Source organism: Desmodus rotundus, chromosome 6 (assembly GCF_022682495.2).
Source record: "Desmodus rotundus isolate HL8 chromosome 6, HLdesRot8A.1, whole genome shotgun sequence".
Classification (NCBI taxonomy): Eukaryota; Metazoa; Chordata; class Mammalia; order Chiroptera; family Phyllostomidae; genus Desmodus; species Desmodus rotundus.
In genome coordinates this window covers 148,652,969-148,673,778 of record NC_071392.1, presented here as the reverse complement: position 1 = coordinate 148,673,778, position 20,810 = coordinate 148,652,969, and the positions used below count along the sequence as shown (strand labels likewise).

Genomic DNA, 20,810 nt, shown 5'->3' with positions numbered 1-20,810 from the left:
ACACCTACTTCTCCAAAACTACGAATTAGACATTTAGGTTAAAATGCTAAGGGCGTGTCAGAGGGAATAGTTCCGGTGCGGGGTGAGTAGGAGCAAAAAAGTAAGATGAGGCTTCAAGGAAGAGGGAGTTTGAATGGGGCTTGAGGGATAGGTGGGAACTGGACATGTGGAAAATAGAAGGCATGGAAGGAGGACAGAAAAGGCACGTTACACAAAAATCCCAGGAGGAATTTCTTATACAGCAGAAACTGTCAACAAATTTTCAGTTCAGTTCATGAAAATGGACAACTTGCTACATGCTCCCAAAGGAAGGCGACACTTCTATACATTCATTTCTTACCTTCTTTTAGTGGGGTTTTGGGGGCAAAATTTTCTTTACTTTCATGAAGAAAAGCCTTTGAAGGATCAAAGTGTTTGATACCCAGAACTTTATTCAGTTCCCCCTGAAGTTTTCTCTCGTTTTGCTTTAGTTTAGAAACCTGAGAGCGGAGTTTCCACACCTCCTATGTAAAAAAAATATAGACAATAAACAATTACTTAAGACCACGATGGTGAAAAGTGTAACCAATGTTACAAACAAATTCCAAAGTTGCTAAGGTACCAAACCAAACGGCAAAAATCACTACTAGATACAGGCTTTAAGACTTTGAATTACAAAATGACTTGGACCAGCGGTGACAAAGGAGATAACAAGTCATTTAAATGTTCTTGCTGTTCTACAGGTACAAAGATATGTTTCTGATAAAAGTTCATCTCTAACTTAAATGCCAAAATCAATTTTCAGCATGAAAGCACTTGGGCTCCGCTGACCTGCTTCCTAGTGAAACTAAAAATTAGAAGAAAAAGGCAACCATTTAAAGCTTCTAAAAGTGGCCCTAGGTCCTATTTAAAGCTTCTAAAAATGCTCCAAAGACAACAGCCAAGACAGAAACATCTATTCAAGCAAATCTACCAAAATGTGGTCCAAAGGCGAGGAGGGTCTATGGCATTTGAACAAGTCAGCTCCCTCCCCTCACAACTTAGGAAGGTGAAACCTCCACCCAGACTGCTGCAGCCGAGAACCCGGGGTTCCCACTCCCCCCAGCTCCCCACCAGGACATCAGCATTTGTCATCCTGCCCTCAGCTAGCTACCTGTTGCATCAGAGAGATGCAAGTCAAAGCCACAACATGGTATCACTTTACATGCGCTAGGATGGCTGGCATCAAAAAGTCGGGTAATCCCAAGTGTTGAAGTGTAAAGAAATTGGAACCCTCATGTGTTGCTGCTGAATGCAGAACGGTGTAACTGCTTTGGAGAACAGCCCATCAGTTCCTCAAGGGATTACACAGTTAACATAGGACCCAGCAATTTCATTCCCAGGTATAACCCATGAACAACAAAAACCTAGGTCCACACAAGAACTCAGACATGAGTGTTGAGAGCAGCACTGTTGGTAACAGTACAAAGGTGAAAATAACCTGAATGTCCACCAACTAAGAAATGACTAAGTGAAATGTGACACAGCCACCGAATAAAATATTATGAAAGAATGGCGCACTGGTGCATGCTACACAGCTGGACCCTGAAAACATGATGCCGACTAAAGCAAGACGGTTACAAAAGACCACGTAATATTTGGTCCCCAAAAGAAAACACGTCCGGAATAGGGAAATTCATAAAGGCAGAAAGTAGATTAGTGGTGGGAGGAATGGATGAGAAGATAGGGAGATAATAGCCAAAGGGGAAGGGGTTTCACTCTGAGGTGACAAAAATGTTCTAAATGCACTTGTTTGTAAATAGACTAAAAACCATCGAGTCGTACATTTTCAGGCATGGGAATTATACTTCAATAAAGCTGTCAAAAAACCTTACATGCTTGTTTTTGAACACTGCTTATCTTTACAGGATAATTATTTGCTTCAAGGATTTTGCTACTTTACAAATAGAGATAGATGTATACAGCTTTACGAATTCTTCCAATCGTTCTAGTAATTTTCAATAGACTGAGGAGGTAGTGAGAGGACCTGAGAACCTTAATACCTATCTGGTCAACAGTCTGAAATAAATCCTTAATTCTCAGGTGGATTTTCCTCTGTGAACTCTCACTTTTTTCTGATACCAAAGTCCTTCATTTTACTTAAGTGTATAAACAGAATGAACGAAAACACAGCATATTCAGAAGGACTGGGTGTTATTTTACAAACCGACTTGAGTTGGCTATTTTCATCTTTCAGTTTCACAACATGCTTGATTTTTTGCTTTAGATTCTGGTGACCCAACAATTTGGCATATGAGTCTCTGAGTTTGTTCAGCTGTTCCTGAGCGGCACCGTGTTCACTCAGCAAGGCCTGTTTCTCCGCTTCAAATGCGTCCAGTTGTAGCTGAAAAAGAGTTTTTTTATATAAAGTTAAAACTTAAAACTGTGAAATATTACTTGTCTATTATTAACTATCCAGAAAACAAAGGTAAAAGATTTAAAAAATGAACAGAAACAGATTTTGTTCACATGTTCTCAGGGCTCTCCATAAATTCTCTATGAGATTCTTTTTTAAAAACTTCGTGTTTTTCATTTGCAGGATCATAAAATCAGGAAAAGAAACAAGCAGCTCAGCTAGCCAGCCTAATTTGCATGAGCTGGATCACATTATAACCTGCACTCATCATCTGCCTAAGTGCGCAGATTAGCCTTCATCCTTTTCCTTTTTAAAGATCAGTGTATTAACTTGAGATGTACTGAGAAAGATCACAGCGTAATAATTATCATACATTTACATAGGCTAATGACCAAAAGAGCCTTCTAAGCTATTAACTCTAAGTCTCTTACTGGGAGGTATTCTTATAGCTTATAAAGGTTACATTAAAAATGTGTGCACAATAACTTAACAAAATTTATAAGCCTTCTTTCATAGGAAGTTAAGTTGGCACTAAAAGCACAGCAAAATGGTCTTTCAGAAACACCTCGTCACTGTCGGGACTACAGCAGGGAACAGAGCGAGCTGCTGAAACAAACGCAAGCAGTTCAGTCCTAACCTACAAACCTGAAAAGGCTTTGTTTTATTATAGAGTTCTTCATACAGGAGGCGCCACTTATTCATTTCCTCAGTCAATTCTGCCACTGCATTCTCTTTCCCGGCCTTTCTGTAAGGGAAAATTAAAGACACAGTGTCACAGACAAAATGAACTGAGGTGCCTGGTGCTGGGGTTCTGAAACTGGATTACCTTGCTGCTGCTTCTTCCAGTTGCTTCTTAAAGTCTTCACATTGTTGCTTCAGCTGGTTCTCCAAATCAGTGATTTTTTGAAAAGAAGAAACTGTGATTTCTTTAATTTCTGCTTCTTTAAGTGCTGATCTGGTCTGAAGATCTAAAAGCATCCTTGGGTTGGAGAGAGAAGAGTCTCTAAACATTTTATAGCCACTTTAAAATTACTTTTCTTTACTTGTTTTTTAAGCGTAAGGACCTCCAATAATTTTATCTTTTTAACTGAGTAAATTCTTATTTTACTTATTTTTAGAGAGAGGGGAAGGGAGAAGGAAGGAGGTAAAGAAATATCAATGTGAGAGAGAAACATTGATCAGTTGCCTCTCCCATGCACCCTGACCAGACACCGAACCCACAGCCCAGGCATGTGCCCTGACTGGGAATCGAACAGACAACCTTTTTCTTTGTGGGACAATGTCCTGCCAACCGAGCCACATCAGTCAGGGCTAACTGAGTAAATTCCTAATGTGCCATTTGAGATCACCCAAAGCAAGCCCTGAAACCAACTGCAACTCCCTGCAGCACTTGATAGCGGCTTTCAACAACACTGAATTGTCTCAATGGCTGGAGGATCACAGGGTGGGCGGGCTTGCTCTCTCCTACATACCTTGCATATTCTTGATTTGAGCTCTCAGTTGCCAGTATCTGATGCTGAACGTCCTCTGCACTTTTCTCAGCCTTGGCCACTTTCTCCTTAAGTGACGAGTTTTCCCGCTTAAGATCTTCTATCTCACTAGCTATTAATGCTTTATAGCTTATTAATAAGAAAAATAAGTTAAAGGATTTTTCTAATTGCTGTATACATGGCAAATGTATAGCTAATGAATTTATACTTTATAAAATTTTAGGTAAAACAAACACAACCTTAGTATCTATTTATGCATTTACACAAGGAAGAATTCAGTGTTCTCTGAGGTCAGTACTAATGAGTTTATATGGCATGTGCTGTTAATTAAAAAAAAAAAAAATCAAGTGCCTACTATGTGTAGGGAGTATGCATATAGAGATGGAAAAAACTAACTATCAAACATGAAAATTACCTTAAAATAAAATTTCTACCATCTCTGGACTTTCTGTCAGAGTTTATGATGTTGCAGAGAAGATAGGTAAATGCCTCTCCGGGTGTGCAAAAAAAAAAAAAATTGAAAAAAAAGGTAATAATTAAATTTGTGGTAAGTGTTATGAAGAAAAACTACCCAGCTCCTTAACCTGATAAGGGGACCCCACATTTTGATTGGTGATTCAGAAAAGGCCTTTCTGAGGAATTTAGAGTTAAGCTGAGACATGGTGGAAAAAGAAGATTTAGTGAGGCAGTTAGGGGAAAGTATTTCACAGGGAAAAGATGCTCAGAGGCAGGTAGAACATAGGGCATTAAAGGTGAGACTGGAGTGCTTGCTATGGCTGCACATATACTACGCCTGGAACAATGCGGAGAAGATCAGCATGTCCCCTGCACAAGAGTGATACACAAATTCATGAAGCACCCCATATTTTAAAACAAAACACATAATAAAATTAAAAAAAAAAAAACAAAATGAGAAAAAGGGTGAAACTTGAGCCTAATAAATATGACAGGCAAGAGCAGGAGCTAGACAGGATCGCGGCCACTCCTTACTGCAGCTCTCCATGGGCTCCCTGAGCTCTCTAAGTAAGTGTGTGGTTCACTCTTGAGACAGGCGGAGAAGGGACTGAGGAAGGTGCAGTGGTGCAGCACTGGAAGGTGAACTAAAAGACAATGACCAGTCCAGGTAAGTGAAAAACAAGGCTTGGACTACGGTGCTGGCAACAGAAAGGTGTGAGATCTCTTTTGAAGGCAGAGTTTTAAAATTCCGGAAATAGATGTTAGGAGAAAGGGAGAGGAAAGGACCAAAGATGACACTAAAGGTTTATGGAATGAGAAGCTCGGAGGATGTCATCGACTGAGATACAAAAGAATGAGAGACTATGGGGAGAAAGAGATACAGAGAAGATCAAGAGTTGTTTTAGTTACTATCAGAGAATGGTGAGGTATCTACTTGGAGATGTCAAGTAGGCAGCTGGATAGATGGGCACTGAGCTGAATGGAGACGTGTGGTTTGAAGAAATATTAAATGGTATTAGCAATACTGATGGTGAGTGAAGTGATAGAATGGCTCAGCACCTCCTAAGGCTCTTTTTCACAGTAGCCAGAAGGGAAATCCCTATACAGGATTGGGAACAGCACTAAAAATTACATGCTATAAACCTTACATAATTTATACTTCTGCACTGACATAAAAACTGTAATTAAAACATGATCTGTATGTGCATGTACACATGTTACATACAACACAGCACATGAAGGAGCAGATCACTGGGAAAGAAGGTGCTAGTCAATGACTGGGCACCAGGCCACTCATTATCCACATGGAAAAACAAAAATAAATTGGACCCTGCATCACCACACAGAAATCAGTTCTGGGTGAAAATGTGAAAAGTGAGACAGAAACTTTTCAAAGAATAGGCGACTACCTTTATGTTCTTGGGATAGAAAGAAGTTCTTCAATGAAATGCAAAAGTGTCACATAAAAATCTACAAATTAACCACATTAAAATCCAAGGGGAATTACTGTATATACAAAGACTACCATGTAACACTAAATGCCCATTTATGGCCAGTCACAGTGGAATCTAAAGTGATACCAATAATTTTATTTGTGTGATTTTGTTGTTGACAGTTTTCCCTAGATAAACACCCCTCCCTGCTCTCATTTTGTTAAGAGTGCAGGCTCCCAGGAAAAGTACCTTTCCAACTGAGCAGTAACATCTCCAAGGTCTTGCACCGCACTGTTATACCTCTCTTGCAAAAGCAAGGTGGCCTGAGTGTGAGCGGCATCACTTTTCTCGAGTTCAGCTTCTTTCCTAAGAAAAAGAAACAATTAAAAGATACACTGCTAACCACCAATCATCGCCCTAAGAAAGAGATGAGTATTTACCTTTTCACTGGGGATGCTTCCATTGGCTACTGGATAGCTTAGACCTAAGTTCATGGCCTGCCTCCCCCAGCACGTTTATTTGTGGGCTTCATCTCATCTCTCTTGTTCTAATTTTACTTTTGCTTTCATCCTCACGTTTCTAAATTTATCTTTTCATATCACATGTATTGATGTAGTTCGTTTAAACATTTGTTTGGAAGAAAGTAGGATAAAAAGACTCAAATAGAATCTTAACAGCAATAGCTGAGACTGAAGAATGTGAAGAATTACTAGTTAAAAATCATTTGGCATGAATAAAACTTAATTCTCTGCATGTAGCCATTTAAGAAATACTAAGTATAGTTGGGGACACTTTGTTTTAAAAGTTCTTTTGAAATGAGTCATAGGGTTATGTAGATTTATTTTGATTATATCACTAACCCACAAAAAATTGTTATTCAAAGATTCAACAACTTACGTAGCGGATTAGTTTGCATAGACACATTTCCATTTCTGTGTATATGTACATCATTTTACATAGTGTAATCATATCTTTAGTACCTTTATTTGAGGGAGCACAAACACTTCAGAAATAGCAATCAAAAAGCAAAATGGGAAAAAACAACCACAGCTGGAAAACATTAAAAAATAAGAAATGTATCATTAGAAGTAGAAAGACTAAGATATGATGCTTTTTTTTCACTCCACTTCCATACTGTTCTCATGTTACATGTTTTCCACTATATTTACTTGAATTAAAATATCTGGATTGATCATTGAGTTCAAATTGCTAATAATTGTTATTTGTATGCTTGCGTTTCCATCACTAAAAAATTTTCCTGCAAGGAACCATGAACTAGACATGAGCCTACGTGTAATGTATCTCAGAACTGTGAGCATCTCTTGTTGGACAGTATTTTTATTAATTCCTTTTCTGTTTTCTTATAGTGATTAGTGATTTAAAAAAACAACAACAACAACAAGTTTTTATACATGTCTACTTTGGGGGGAACAATATCAAAATATAATTAGGGGGATTGTTCTATACTTTGTAAAAATCTGAAGTCATTTGTAAGTATGAGGTCCATTAATACAAACCCCTTTAGTTTTTCTTCTAGAAGTACCAGCTCTTCAGCTCTGGCTTTTGCTTCTTCTTCCAGTTGTTTGACCAGCTTTTCGGCTTGTCCCTCCTTTTGCTGTAATTTATCCAGCTCATCCAGGGCTTGCTTTAATTCTTCCTCAAAGAGATTCCTTTCTTTCATTATTTCCTCTTGAAAAGAACAAAGCTTCTGCTGAAGACTAGAAGATAATTCCTTCATCCAATAGAAAACCACCAAAATTATTTGAAAGGTTTAAATAATTTAATAATTTGTGAGGTTTTATTAAGGACAGAAAAATGTACAGATAATGATGTAAGAATGCCATATTCAAGATCCTCAAGGAAATTTGAAAAAATATGAAGATACCATATTTACTTTGTCAGGGATTATATCCTGTAACTTGTCAACATTGTGATAAATGGTATTTTATCTTTGCTTCTATGCAACACATATACATAAACACTTTTTATAAAACTAAAAGCATGCTCTACAACTGGTTTTACTATATTTATGTCATATATTATATAAGGATTATGATTTCAATGATAATATAAAAATATTTTAAAGTTCCATGTATACCAATAAAAAGACAAATATAAGTAAGTCACCACTGTAAAAAATTCTGACATTATAAATAAAGTGAAAATTGCCTTTGACTCCTCTCCACCTCAATCTTAGCTTCCCCATTCCAGAGATAACCTCTTTAGTAAAAATATATGCCTTATGGTCTCTCCTATATATTTATATACTTTTAAAAATGTAAATGACATACACTTTGTATGAAAAGGACAGTCAAAAAATCATAAAAATGATTGTTGAGATATTTTCAAGTTGGTATACACAGATCTACTTACTCCCTTTTGTTGCAGCCTCCCCAACAACATGTATATTATATACATGTTATATTGCCCAACTCTCACCAAGGGTCTTTTAGCAAATGTTTAAATTTGTGTCAATTATGTCAGTGAAAAAAAAAGGACTTTTATTCCTTTAATTACACTAAGATAGAACATCTATTAACTGTTTCGGGCTCTCTGAATTTCTACTTCTGCCCATTTTTTCCTAGTGGACAATCTTTTTTCTCATTGATATGCAAAATAGTTTTGATGTAATCTGGATTTTAAAAATTGTCAGTTTTGTTTCTTGTATAATTAGATGCTTTTTTTTTTACAGCTTAACTATAAATGCCTATGTAGTAATCTAACACAAGAATGTGCTGAAAAGATTTTTAAAGAATTTCCTTATTTTGCTTCATCTGGTTGCTTGTAATTTTTTCACACTATCAATTAACACTGGGGTGAACATCTTTGTAGCTAAATCTGTGGTGTAACCATGATTATTTCCTTAGGATAAAGCTCTAAAAATAGAATTGGTGGATCGATTGTGACCACAGGGAATTGCACGATAGAAAATGAGCACCAGTTTTATTTTATATTGTAGTAAAGTACCTTCTCTTGTTGCAGAAGTGCATCAATTTCCAACTCTTTTTGTTGTAGCTTTTCATGTTCTTGTTTTTCAAGAATTAACTTCTCTTTTAAGTTTTGCATTTCAGAATTTAGATTTTCATCCTGTTCTCTGTCCCTGTTAACGAGGTCTTCTAGAAAAGGGAAATGTTAACAGTGCTATAAATAGATACTAACATTAACTTTGAACACCACAGATTCCCGTGATATTTCATTATATATACATAGCATGTTAGGAGATCAAGTATTTTCAAATGGGAAAAAAAACCCCCTGTAGGTTTATATCATTGCAGTGTATGTTACATTATAAACTCCTCAAACTCCTGGCAGTTCTATTTATCTACCGATTTTAAATGGCCACAAGTAGAGAAGTCAAACACTGCAGAAGTGTATGTATTTACATCAAGACAAGCAACACATTAAAGTAAACATTATCAAAGACTAAGATTCTCACATGTAGAACAGGATTTTTTGTTGCTGCTTATATAATTATTTTTAAAAGTGGCTTCTAAACATAGCAGTGTTTTTCTTAAATGTTGTATGCAGTACTCAGCTGCAGAAAGTAATACTGTAAACACTGGAATACCTTTTTCTTTTTCAAGTAGTTGACATTGAGCATCCAGGTCTTTTACTTGTTTAGACAAGGTAGCAATGTTTTCCTCAAGAGACTGCCTAAGGCTTAAAACTTCATGATTCTTCTCTTTCAAATTTTCTTCTAACTGGGCAATGTCTAGCTTGTATTTTTCCACGTGATCTGAGGCACAACTGCATTAAAACAAATTATTTTGAAGAGCACATCTATTTAAGCATATGGAAAATTAAATGAAAAGAGATGAAAATGATGTATTCATTGTACTTCAACAAAATGAGGACCAATTTAAAACTACTATTGATATTACCTTATTTCTTCAATGTATTCTAAGAGTTTTTCCATATCAGACTTTTCATCCAGCTTTTCTTTCTGTACTGAAACGCTGAAAAAAAGGTGTATATATTACTATGTGCAGTTTTCACACGTGATGCTTACTTGCTCTGTACCAGATACTGTTCAATCAGGCAGGCTGATTCTTCAGTCTAGTAAACTCTGAACTATTCATTTATGTGACATCTCAGGTTGACATTTTAATATATGCAAGTAGGAGACAATTGTTTAAGTGAGAGAGCTTTCAAAATATATTCTGATAGGAGGGTTGTGATGAGGGGAGTTATCATCTACAGCACTCCACCTTTTTTGTAGCTTTCCTGGTTTCCCCACCCAGCCCTCATACAAAATAGAATATTGTATGCCAGAAAGCCTTTGTTCCAGGCTGCCTTATGTACAACTACTTATGTGTTAACCCTTCTCCAATCACTTCAATTTAAGAAGTGGGCAAGACTTAAATAGGCACCTTACAAAAGGATATATACAGTCAATAAAAATATAATTGACTTTAATAGCAATAAATTAAAATCATAATGAGATACAGCTACTAGAAGGGCTAAAATCACATGGACAGCACCAAAGGTTAGTGAGGATGTGGAACCACGGGATCTGTCACACATTGCTAAGTGGGCATGTAAAATGGTTCATCTACTTTGAGTTTCTGAAAGTGTCACATGCAGACTACACTGGGACCCAGGAACTCTACTCCTATATATTTACTCAAGAGAAATAAACACATATTGATCAACAGCAGAATAGTAAACAAATGGAGGTTTATTCATATATGGAATCCCACTCAGAAATTAAAAGGAGCAAATTACAACACACACATGCATGCTATGATAAATGTTCCCCAAGCCAAACTAATTTATGATGCTGAAATCAGAACGTTATTGCGGGGCTGGGGGCACTGCACGGGGAGGAGCAGGAACAGGCACCAAGGAGCTTTCTGAGAGAACGGCAACGTTCCTCATCGTATTCAGGTGGTGGTGATTTAGGTACATACCACTGTCAAAAGTCATCAAACTGACTACTTGTGATCTGTACATTTCATTGCACGTCAATTACAGCTCAGTAGCAAAAACAAGGCTAGGATTATGCATTAATCCAGCCTCCTACACCAGTGCTTCTCAACTTGGGTCAATTTTACCACTTCCACAAGATTACGCTATTAGAAAGATTATGAGGCCTTTCCTCATCACTGATACAGAAGATGTATGAAAATAGTAATAGTCATATGTCTTTTCAGTCTAAAATATTTGGGAATGAATAGGTTTCAACTAGCATGTGGGAAAAGAAATAAGGCAATTAGAGGAAGGCAATGGGGTAAGTACTGTGGGAAGGTTAACGTCTCAGAAAACAGCAGCAGGCGAGAGAGGTGAATCCTGAACTGGTTACTCTCAATACTTTCTCTTTCCTTTAGGCACTCACAGTTTTCCCTCGAGCTGTGCCACTTTCCCCTGAGACTCTTCCAGACTCTTCTGGGTGACCTGCAGTTTCGCCTCCATGCCTTGTTGTTTAGCCATCATACTCTACATGAGAGAAATATGTTGCAGGAGGTAAGAAATCGTTCGGATCGGAAGGACCAGGCTCAGCACACTTACCAAAGGTATCACTCACCCTCATCTTAGTTTCTCTTTTGTTTCTAAGTTTCATCAACTCAAGGCTTAGAATCCTCAGATTCTTCTGGTTACCGTCTTCAGAAAACTAAGTACAACAAACATGTAAAAGATTGAGAAGTATTTTCTGCTAAGTCATATATCCAATCACTTAAATGTCGATTATCTTACCAATTATTGGGACTGTTCTATGCCTGCTATATACTCTGACGGAGCAAACCGCCTTTGACCAACACCAGGATTACTCTTTTACACTCCTATTGTTCTCGCCCCTCCAGTTCCTCCATGTGACATTCTGGTTTATGTTAGTAGCCTAGGTGGCCACTTACCTCTGGCTGCTGGAACGTGCACTGCAAGGCTCTAAAACAGAGTTCTTGGAGAGGATTTTGTAAAGGAGTGTTTGCTTAAAAAAATGCATCTGGATTGCCCAATCTACTTTGAAATATGTGAGGACTACAGGGTCCATCCCAGGCCAACGAAATCAGATCTTCTTGGAGGGGGCCCAGGAATCTGTTCCCTTCCCCACTGTCCTTTCTTTCGCTCCCTCACTCCCTTTGTAAGCGAAGAGCCCAGCACTTACTGGCCCTGAATAATGTCTCTTAAACTGAACAGTGATTGACAGCGTCCTTCTACTTCCATAAAAAGCAAAATGACCATGTTAGGTCCTAATAGTATGTTAATATTGAACATTACTTTATGTATTGAACACACTTATTCTTTCTGCACTTTATGTATTCCCAAAAGAATTTGAGATGAAAGCCTGCTATTATACTGCTACTTATTTCACAGAAAGGGCTTTGAAGCGCCTTCTAGATGTATATTCTGTGACTGTGAATAATGTCCTTATTTACCGGAGTTACTTTGAAAGAAGGTGAGAAAAAGTAAGACATTAAACAAAAAGTAACTTGGTTGTCTCTAACTTCTTGTGTGTCAGGCACAATAAAAAAAGACCCAATAATAATTCCTACTGGAAATAGTGTAATATTTAAGGTACATTTAGTGAAGAAAAAAAGAGACAAAACTAGAATCTAAAATTCCCAAACAACTATTATGTGTGAAAAAAAAAATTTATGATTTATTCAATTGTAAATACTATCATGTGGTTCAAATACCTTAGATTTTAGTAGCTCGTTAGTCCTGATTAGTTCAGTAAGCTGCTTTTCCAGGGAAGCGTTACTTGCAGAGAGAGAGGTTTTCTCCCTGACCGAGGCACTCAGCTTTGCTTCCATCTTCTCCAGCTCGGCCTCCAGGTCCTGGAGCCGCCGGTCCTGAGCACTACGTTCCTGCAGGAGGACGCGCATCTGGAAGGAGACAAGGTGACCTGGGAATGGTTCACTGACACAATGACGATATAAATGGCCACTACTGCTGATTACATTCAAGTTCTAGGAAAACCTCTGATTGTGACAGGACGCTCTTAGATACTCTAATTTCACTGGCTGTTTGAACAACTGTAATTTACTTTCTGATGCAGCTTCAAAATCTGTAAGCATTTCAGGAACACAAGATTTTCATCGCCATAAACCTCCCAGTGTAATTCAACTCTTTATTCATCTTTAAGATCTTTAGGAGCTCTTGCTTTCCCCAACATAAGATTCTCTGTGCTTATATTATTGGTTTATAACTGGTGTTTACAGCTTAGTAGAAAAAAGGACACAGATAATCTACAGCACACTTTTGCAGCTAAAGAAGTTTAAGCCCCACAGTGGTCTGTAAGCTCAAATGCCTGCAGGGCCAAGCAGATAATATAGTAAGGAAAGAGAGCCAGGTGAGGACTGAGGAGCAAATGGGGGTCTAACGGGTAGCCCTGCACAGCCCTGCAGATCATTACCCAGGAGGGGAATGTGGCAACTCGGCTGTCAGATCTGATTTTGCAACAGAAGTCAGAAATCTGAATTTGTTTTGCACGAAACTTGAAGCACTGACAATTAATTCAAGTTAAAAAACAGCAACAAATACTTTGGGGCTTAAATAAAATAGAGCTCTATTTGCCAAAAATCTGAAGATTAACTGATGCAAATGACCAGTTCCAATCCTAGCACTGCCACTTACCTGCTAATCTAACTGAGATTTACCAATTCCCCCCATTAATCCCTTGCATGTATCCTCAATAAAATGATAGCCAATGTTATTAAAATAAATGCAAAAGGATCAGAGCAACCAGGGCAGAGATTTGTAAAGTTACATTGGTGCATTCTTCACCCTGAGCCAATATTTAACTGCAACCAATGGAAAGTTTTAATACATCAAAAGAGTATGTCCACTGGAAAGAGGCAGTAAGGAAACATGAATAAAAGACTACCAGAAAAGCAAAGCCGGGAGTGACCAGCTTAGTCCTGCTCAGGGGGGGTCAGCGGGTTCTGCAGGTCAGCTCTGCTCAGCAGAATTTCTGCCATGGTGGAAATGCACTGGCCAGTATGCTAGCTTCTCATAATGATATGTGGCTACTGAGCACTTGAACTGTGACTAGTGCAGCTGAAGAACTGAGTTTGCCATTTTATTTAATTTAAACAGTCACGTGTGGTGCGTAGCTACAATATAGGACAGTGCTGCTCCAAATCATTTTATCCTTGAGGAAGGCATATACCTACGATGCAGAGGGATGCATCGGGTTAGCACTACTCCATCACAATGCAACTAACCTGCTAGGGTTTCGTGCTCACTAAGCAATTCCCTAGTCAGTCATTGTCTTAACGTATGAACTGGCACACAGGCAAAGTAAATGTAAATACTTCATCTACACATAACTGTAGTAAACCGACGTACTGATTTTTAGTTATCATTCTTTTGTTCAGTGGGTTGTCTTGAATCTGTCTCTGAGTATGCTACCAACTTGACTTTGCCAGCATTCTACACAGAGAAGCGGGAAGCTCTGAAAATACAGTGTCCCAGACAAGGAATGATTTCCCTGTGGGCCCTTGTTTGGATGGTATATTTGCCATCCGGTGTGACTCGTGAAGCTGCAACTGAATCCCTGCCTCTTCCTTCTCTATATAACTCTCTTTCCATTAGAGAGCACATTTATTTTTCAGTAAGTTGAAAGCATTGCTTACCTCTTTTTCCAACATCTTCAAGTCTTTATCATTCTTTTGAGATTCCTTCTATTTAAAAGTCAAAAAACAGTGATAATCAAATTTAAGTGTCACAAACATCGTAGCCGACTTTGATTTTTAGTTATCAGAAAAGATGAAGGATTCCCAACAGTTTGTTTCTATTTTAAACATTTCCCTGAGTCTTAAAGATTTTGTAGGTGGCTTATCTGGTTAATGAAGGTGAAGTTTCTTTAGATCTCAAAATATTTCAGGCTTAAAAGTTTTCATCCCAATAGATTAGTTTTGTTTTTTTTTCCTAACAAGTCCAGTGAAAAGAACAAGTAGATCTTTATGAATAAAGCCACTGACTGTTTCGAATGTTAAACAGCAATACATTTTGAGTACTTAATTACTCTATCTCAGAAAGAAAAGAACCTCACAAAGAGAAATCAACTTAAATACTCGCAAAGGGGGAAAAATGCACAGAAATTGAGAAAAATTGAAAGAGCACCAGCTCCTATTCTAACCTACTGACTCCTTTATACCCAACAGCCTTTTTTAGACAAAACAGAATATCCATCTTTTCCATCTAAAATGGAAGAAAATGCATAAACATCTTGAATGAAATCTATTTTATATGTTTCTAAGTTGGGAGGGCGGGGCGGAGGCACACCGGTCTCATGTTTATTAATTTACCACCTGATGGCATTTTCTATTAAGAAAGGCCTATTATTTTGGGGTTTTGCACAAACTTGAAATTTGTTTTTGTTTCTTAAGAGAGTTTTTGAATTCTATAATTAATTAAAATTTCAGAAATATTTCTCCAGGAAATTTATATTAATTCTCAAGAATGTCTATATCAGTGCTGCCCAACGGAAATATAACACAAGCCATATATTCATTTTCAAGTTTTTTAATAGCCATATTTAAAAAGTAAAATTTTTAATACTACATTTTACTTAACCCCAAATACCAAAAATATTATTTCAACATGTCATTATGTAAAGTTATTAGTGAGATGTCTTTGGTTGTTGTAGTTCTAGGTCTTCAAAACTCATCGTGTATTTTACACTTACAGCACATCTCAATCAGGTTCTAAATTTTCATCAGAAATATCTCTTTGTATTATCATAAAACAGATGGATGAGAAAGTAGATTTGCATGCCTAAGCTATTCTGAAAACATTTCAGAATTTTCCAACAAGTTTTTTAAATATAGGCATGTTAATTAAAATTAAATAAATACAAGTCTAAGCTCAACCTATGGCTTCAGTTTCTCAACTCTGAACCATTTTCACATTATAATATCTCCTTAAGAAAGCACAACTTGCTTTTATGAATGAATGGAAACAGTAATAGTAGACTCTTACACAAGCAATGACATGAAGCTAATAAGAATTTAATCTCCCACCACTCCTTGGCAGTTTCTGAATAGTAAACATCTTCTAGGCATTAGAATGTTTATTCCTTTTTCTTTTCTAGTACTTACCCTTCCCTCAAAATAAAAACAAAACAACTCAAATGATGGTAACTAATAAATCAAAGTGCCGCATAATTTTAAAAAGCTTATTTGGTGTTATAAAATGTATCTAGCTATAAAAATGACTGAGTGGAGACTATTTTGTACTTCTGAATTAGGGGCACATTTAAGCACAATATATTTAGTAATGATGTAGGTAGAAGTGTAAAGCTTACTAGAGTCCTAATGATAGCACTTCATTAAATTACAGGTTTATTTATAACCTTAACGCATACACTTAACCCATTCTAGTCAAATACAATACCTTTCAGGAATAATTTCAATGACACAGTTAATACACCAGGTAGAACATAAGAGCTCCTCACCTTTAATCCCAAAGTCTTAACTTTTCTTGCTGAAGCAGGCAAGGTAGTATCCTTGTCAACAGCAAAATTTTGTTGAGATTCTGCAATAAATTGAACCATAGAAAAACACAATTTCAAAATTTCATATTGTAACCATTAGTCAATCAATGTAACGTTATTCTTTTCTTGACCATTCTTTTTCTTGACCAACTAATTAGTTGCACAGTATTTTTTACACATCTAACATTTTCCTGGTTTTCCTAATATTCTGTGACGGACGGCTAAGGTAATTACCGAAAGGAAAACTACAGATCTATGCAAATGTCTTGCTTAATTTTCCTGGTTATACAACAGTGTAATGATAAAAGCATTATTTTGTACTTGGCCCTTTCATAAATCAATCAAATAAGAATATTTAAATATAGATGTAGTTTCACATTTTTTGGAAATACTATAAAATCTTTAAATGTATTACTGTTATAACTTTAAAGCTTATGAGATCCTATAACCATTGTTTAAGTTTGGGACCCATTACCTTTTTGTTTTTTAAATCGTTGTGATTTCTGAAAGGATACTGGTCCTTTCAACACCTCTGAAGTTTTCACGTCATAAGCACCTGGAGATGGAGCACAACCTACAGAAAACATAAAACGTTAACGTCTCATCTACTGTTACTTACAATGCCAAAGTGAGTAAAATAAATGTAAAAATGCCATTAGTGAGTGCTTTGTTTTTTCAAATGTAAAAATAGCACTGTTTTGATATGAGGAACAATATCATTATCTTCCCAAAGGCCCTTTATTTCAATTGGGTCAAAGAACATGGGCAACTGAGCAAAAGAGCAAAGACAGCCTTGGGGTGAACATCCTATGAGAACAAGCGACAGGGCTTCCTTAGTAAGCATTGACTATGAGAAATCACATGCTTGGAATCTACTCAGAGTCACTGAGGTCAACCACCATCAGATTCTAGAAATGGAGCAACTGAAAGTGTCTAGCCCTCGAGATTTGGCCTGGAAAATTTATAGTGATGATCCATCCCTGGTTAATCTCAATATATCAGAAAATTTATAAAGTCATAGACTATATATCTATATCCCAGAAATTTATATTATGTAACCTCATGTGAATAACTGGAGTCCCAAATTGAAGGCATTTCAGGGTGCTTATGCATAGCAAAGGTAAGATCTGCCTCTCAGGACTGACAATAATAAAAATGCCATTGGCATAAAGCTTTAGGTGATTGGGAATCGATAGTTATACTATTCTCTGAAAAGCTATTTACTTCAGTCCAGACTATCATGCAAACAAATAGGAACAGCAAGGAGTCCGACCATTCCAAGGCAACCCCTACTGCCCCCTAGTGTTTTTCAAATAGGATGATAGAGGCTCATTATTATAACTCCACTATCATTTTTTAAAACAGTGAAACAATAGAAAATATCAGTGCGACTCACATGTGGCAATTTAAGCACTGTTTTGTGGTACTTTTGTTTCAGTTTTGTGTAGAAATATAAAAATATATCCCACACAGAAATATATAATTTATTTCTCACCCTGGGACAAAAGAAAAAAGTACTAAAGTCAACCATTTTTCAATTCTAAGTAGGCCCTAAAAACATCAAGGACAGAATTAAGTTTCCATTCCTCTACCTGGAACAATGATCATTTACATATACTGATGTGAAGATTCCAATCCCAGGAGCTTTGAGGTCTAAATGTAGTGAATTTCCAATCAGGAGAGAGTATTAAAATGAAGTGTAGAATTCACTGGGATATCTAAGGTAAAGCAGACTTAGCAAAAAGCATTGACCTTAGCTAGCTCATATTTCTCACACCCCACACCTGCTAACCCCATGCAGTTAACAGTAGGGTGATGGTGGTTTCTTTAAAATCAGATTAAAGGTGGCACATCTTAGAGCATCTATTTTACTCACTTGGAATAGGGGTCGGGACTTCAGTGGGGAACACATATTTTAAAGCAAATGGGAGACTCCAAAGGAAACTGCCACCACTATTGTAGACGATGCCCTTTGGGGGGAAGTAGGGATGAAGGGATGGTTATCTTTTGCTCTTTGTTTTTAGGGGCCCTTTTGTGAAAAAGTGTGGGAAGCACTGTTCTAGACTTGGCAGAGCAGCCAGAAAAAAAGTGATGCTAAATTCTAGTGTTCTAGTTCATCATTGGGCGCACACTCTCAAAAGGGGGTACGGGCCAGTAAAAGAAGGGATGGTGGGCGTAACTAACAGAATCATGCAAGTTGGGAACAATTAAAACCACATTTAAAAACTCTTCCCTAAAGACTGAAGAGTCAAACTTGATAGTTATGGGTACTTAGATTAAAAAAGAACGGGGCTGAAATCCTGCCTGTACCTACCATCTCTTTGTGAGACTGGGCACATGTTTCACACTATAGGTCTTTCCCTTACTGACGCTTAAATGTGCTACCTCATAGATACAGCCTGTTAGAAATCTGGGGAGAGGGAACATCAGACCAAAGGAGATAACTTGGGAGATACCACAAGCTTTCTGGAACAACTTGTATCTTGATCAACAATAATTGGAAGCTAACACAGGCAGCCAATACTTACATGCAAACGTTTTATGCAGTATATTAAATATATGCTTCAAACTTCCAGAACTGTTTATTTCCTGTTTCTTCTACCTTGCATGGCTAGTCCACCTTCCACTTTGCCTGGCTAACTCTCACTTACCCTTCAGGTCTCAGTCTGATGTCACCTCTTCCGGTTTTCTCTGAATTCTCCAATCAGATTAGAAGCCCCACATAGCAGTGTGTGTGCATCCTTCCTATTATAGACCTTGTCAGTTTTGCAAAGGCTCATAAGAGGGTACTTATGCGCTTCCCACATTAGACAATGCACTTGTCCACCTCCCACATGGGACCCATGGCTTAGAGGCAGGGACTGTCTTAATCATGACCATGTCCCCAGTATTTAGCTCAGGGCTGAGGTTAGCAGCGTTGGTGAAGAAAACACTGAAAGTCATTGGGGATGTGGCAAAGGGAATGGGGTTTTGTAATCAGCCAGACTCGGGCTCAAATCCAGCTTTGTCTGCCCATGAATAGCCATTACTGTGTGTCAGGTACTGTGGAGTCATTGGGAGAAGTCGGCGAATAACATTTCCATGTTGTCCGACAGAGATTAAAGACATAACAAGAGACCACTGAATGTGTATGTTACAATGGATAAACCATGGATCAGCTGCACCGCTTACAGGCCACTCCATAGTTACAAACCCCCTCAGTTTCCTCATCTGTAAAATAAGGACAATATCAGTACCTCCCTCATTTGGCGGTTGAAAAAAGCCCCCAACACAACCAGATCTAGTAGTAAAAACCTTAGCACAGTCCCTGCATACAGTTAGCCTCTAATAAATGATGAGTGTCTCACTAACCACATCCAAGCCTTCCTGGTTATTGTGCTTATGCACTGCAGTGGTTGAGAGCACAGGTGCATAAAGGCCTGGTTTCATGCACTAGTTTTGACAGTCTGGTTGTGTAACACTTAGGAAATCTTAGTCTCAGTCTTTGTATCAGTAAAATAATGAATAATATTTAGGATTGCCTCTCCAGGATGCTGGGAAATGAAAACACAACTAATAATCTATGTGATGACGTAGTAGGCTGCTTGGGGCACCGTCAAGACTAGCTGCCATCACTTCATTTACAGTGATTTCGACACTGCCATAATTTTACAACCATAAGCTGGCTTTACCAACCTGCTTTCTTTTGTGCCCGTAATGTAATATCTAAAAGGAAATCCACAAGTTCAGACAAAAAGCATGGTCAAGTGTTTCTTCTTCTTTTTTTAATCAGTAAGGCCTTTTGCACTTGAACATCGACTAGTTACCAATGTTTCTCACCCTCGTTCTTGCTCTCTGCTTTAGTGTCTACCCAGCACGGTTTATGGGCTGCATTCTCCAAATGAGTGGAAGTTCCATGGGACAGGGGCTTTGCTTCGGTCACTGCTGTATCCTTATCACCCTAAATAGTGGTTGGCATGTAATAAATGCATAGTATATATCTCGAAAACAAAAAATAAATCAAGTGATAGAACCCCATGCCAGCACTAAAACCGCCTATTTCGCTCTGATAGAATCGACAGGGACACGGAGGGTGACAGCAACTCCCGTCCCTCAGTTTCTTCCCCCGTACGCACCAGAAGGGTCATTGAATCGTTTCAGGGGCGCCTTAGGGAAGGACATACTGACGACCAGCTTCACAAACCGAAGGGTACCAGCGCTCCTCGCCAACTTCCTGGTGCTGCTTTTGGAATGTACTGACTTCAAATTCAAATGTCCCAGCTCATTGCCCGCCCACCTACACGTTAGCCAATTGGAAACCAAAACCCTGGATACACCAATCCAGGAAAGGAACATGCAAAGAGCATGCGCATTAAGCTCTCGCCGCGTCCAATTAGGTGGCTGGTGAGTTTAGCGGGACATACCCAGTCATTCCTGGCGTTACTCAATTGTAACTTACGTACTCCTAGCACTTGCGCAAGCGCACTTCAAATCTGCGAATTTTGCACGTCCGTTTGTGGCGTCATTCAAGTGGAGATGCTGTGAGTTCCAGCCTTGTAGGTTCCAATCCTCTCCCACCCTTCCTTGGATGTAAACTTTTCTGGTTGTCAGTTATTTCGAATTGGGTTCTGCCAGTATCC

General features: G+C 38.0%; 1 protein-coding gene, 1 long non-coding RNA gene and 1 other non-coding gene across 5 annotated transcripts in view; 2 read left to right on the top strand and 1 right to left on the bottom strand.

Annotated features, from left to right (window-relative positions):
* The window catches only part of LOC128781175 (uncharacterized), a 22,735-nt gene extending 8,836 nt beyond the window's left edge, over positions 1-13,899 (top strand). The window contains exons 2-3 of the long non-coding RNA XR_008427071.1: positions 11,081-11,216; positions 12,515-13,899. This is a non-coding gene — a long non-coding RNA (uncharacterized lncRNA). The remainder of the gene's footprint in view (positions 1-11,080; positions 11,217-12,514) is intronic.
* Positions 1-20,689, bottom strand: part of HMMR (hyaluronan mediated motility receptor) — a 22,112-nt gene extending 1,423 nt beyond the window's left edge. Inside the window, exons 1-17 of one of the 3 annotated variants that reach the window (XM_045185068.3) lie at positions 20,630-20,689; positions 16,667-16,765; positions 16,153-16,232; positions 14,330-14,377; positions 12,389-12,577; positions 11,278-11,364; positions 11,089-11,189; positions 9,635-9,709; positions 9,322-9,500; positions 8,721-8,869; positions 7,271-7,485; positions 6,003-6,119; positions 3,847-3,993; positions 3,201-3,353; positions 3,020-3,119; positions 2,186-2,362; positions 341-503 (exon numbers count right to left, since the gene is read on the bottom strand). In XM_045185068.3, the coding sequence (XP_045041003.1) occupies positions 341-503; positions 2,186-2,362; positions 3,020-3,119; positions 3,201-3,353; positions 3,847-3,993; positions 6,003-6,119; positions 7,271-7,485; positions 8,721-8,869; positions 9,322-9,500; positions 9,635-9,709; positions 11,089-11,189; positions 11,278-11,364; positions 12,389-12,577; positions 14,330-14,344 (1,867 nt within the window). In that variant the 5' untranslated portion in view covers positions 14,345-14,377; positions 16,153-16,232; positions 16,667-16,765; positions 20,630-20,689. Of the gene's footprint in view, positions 1-340; positions 504-2,185; positions 2,363-3,019; positions 3,120-3,200; positions 3,354-3,846; positions 3,994-6,002; positions 6,120-7,270; positions 7,486-8,720; positions 8,870-9,321; positions 9,501-9,634; positions 9,710-11,088; positions 11,190-11,277; positions 11,365-12,388; positions 12,578-14,329; positions 14,378-16,152; positions 16,233-16,666; positions 16,766-20,306; positions 20,456-20,629 lie in introns of those variants that run through there. The other 2 variants (XM_024576980.4, XM_024576979.3) reach the window with 2 other exon arrangements.
* On the top strand, positions 4,628-4,734 carry LOC112319755 (U6 spliceosomal RNA). The gene has a single exon (XR_002976357.1). It is a non-coding gene; the product is annotated as a U6 spliceosomal RNA (small nuclear RNA).
* Positions 20,690-20,810: the final 121 nt, after the last annotated feature.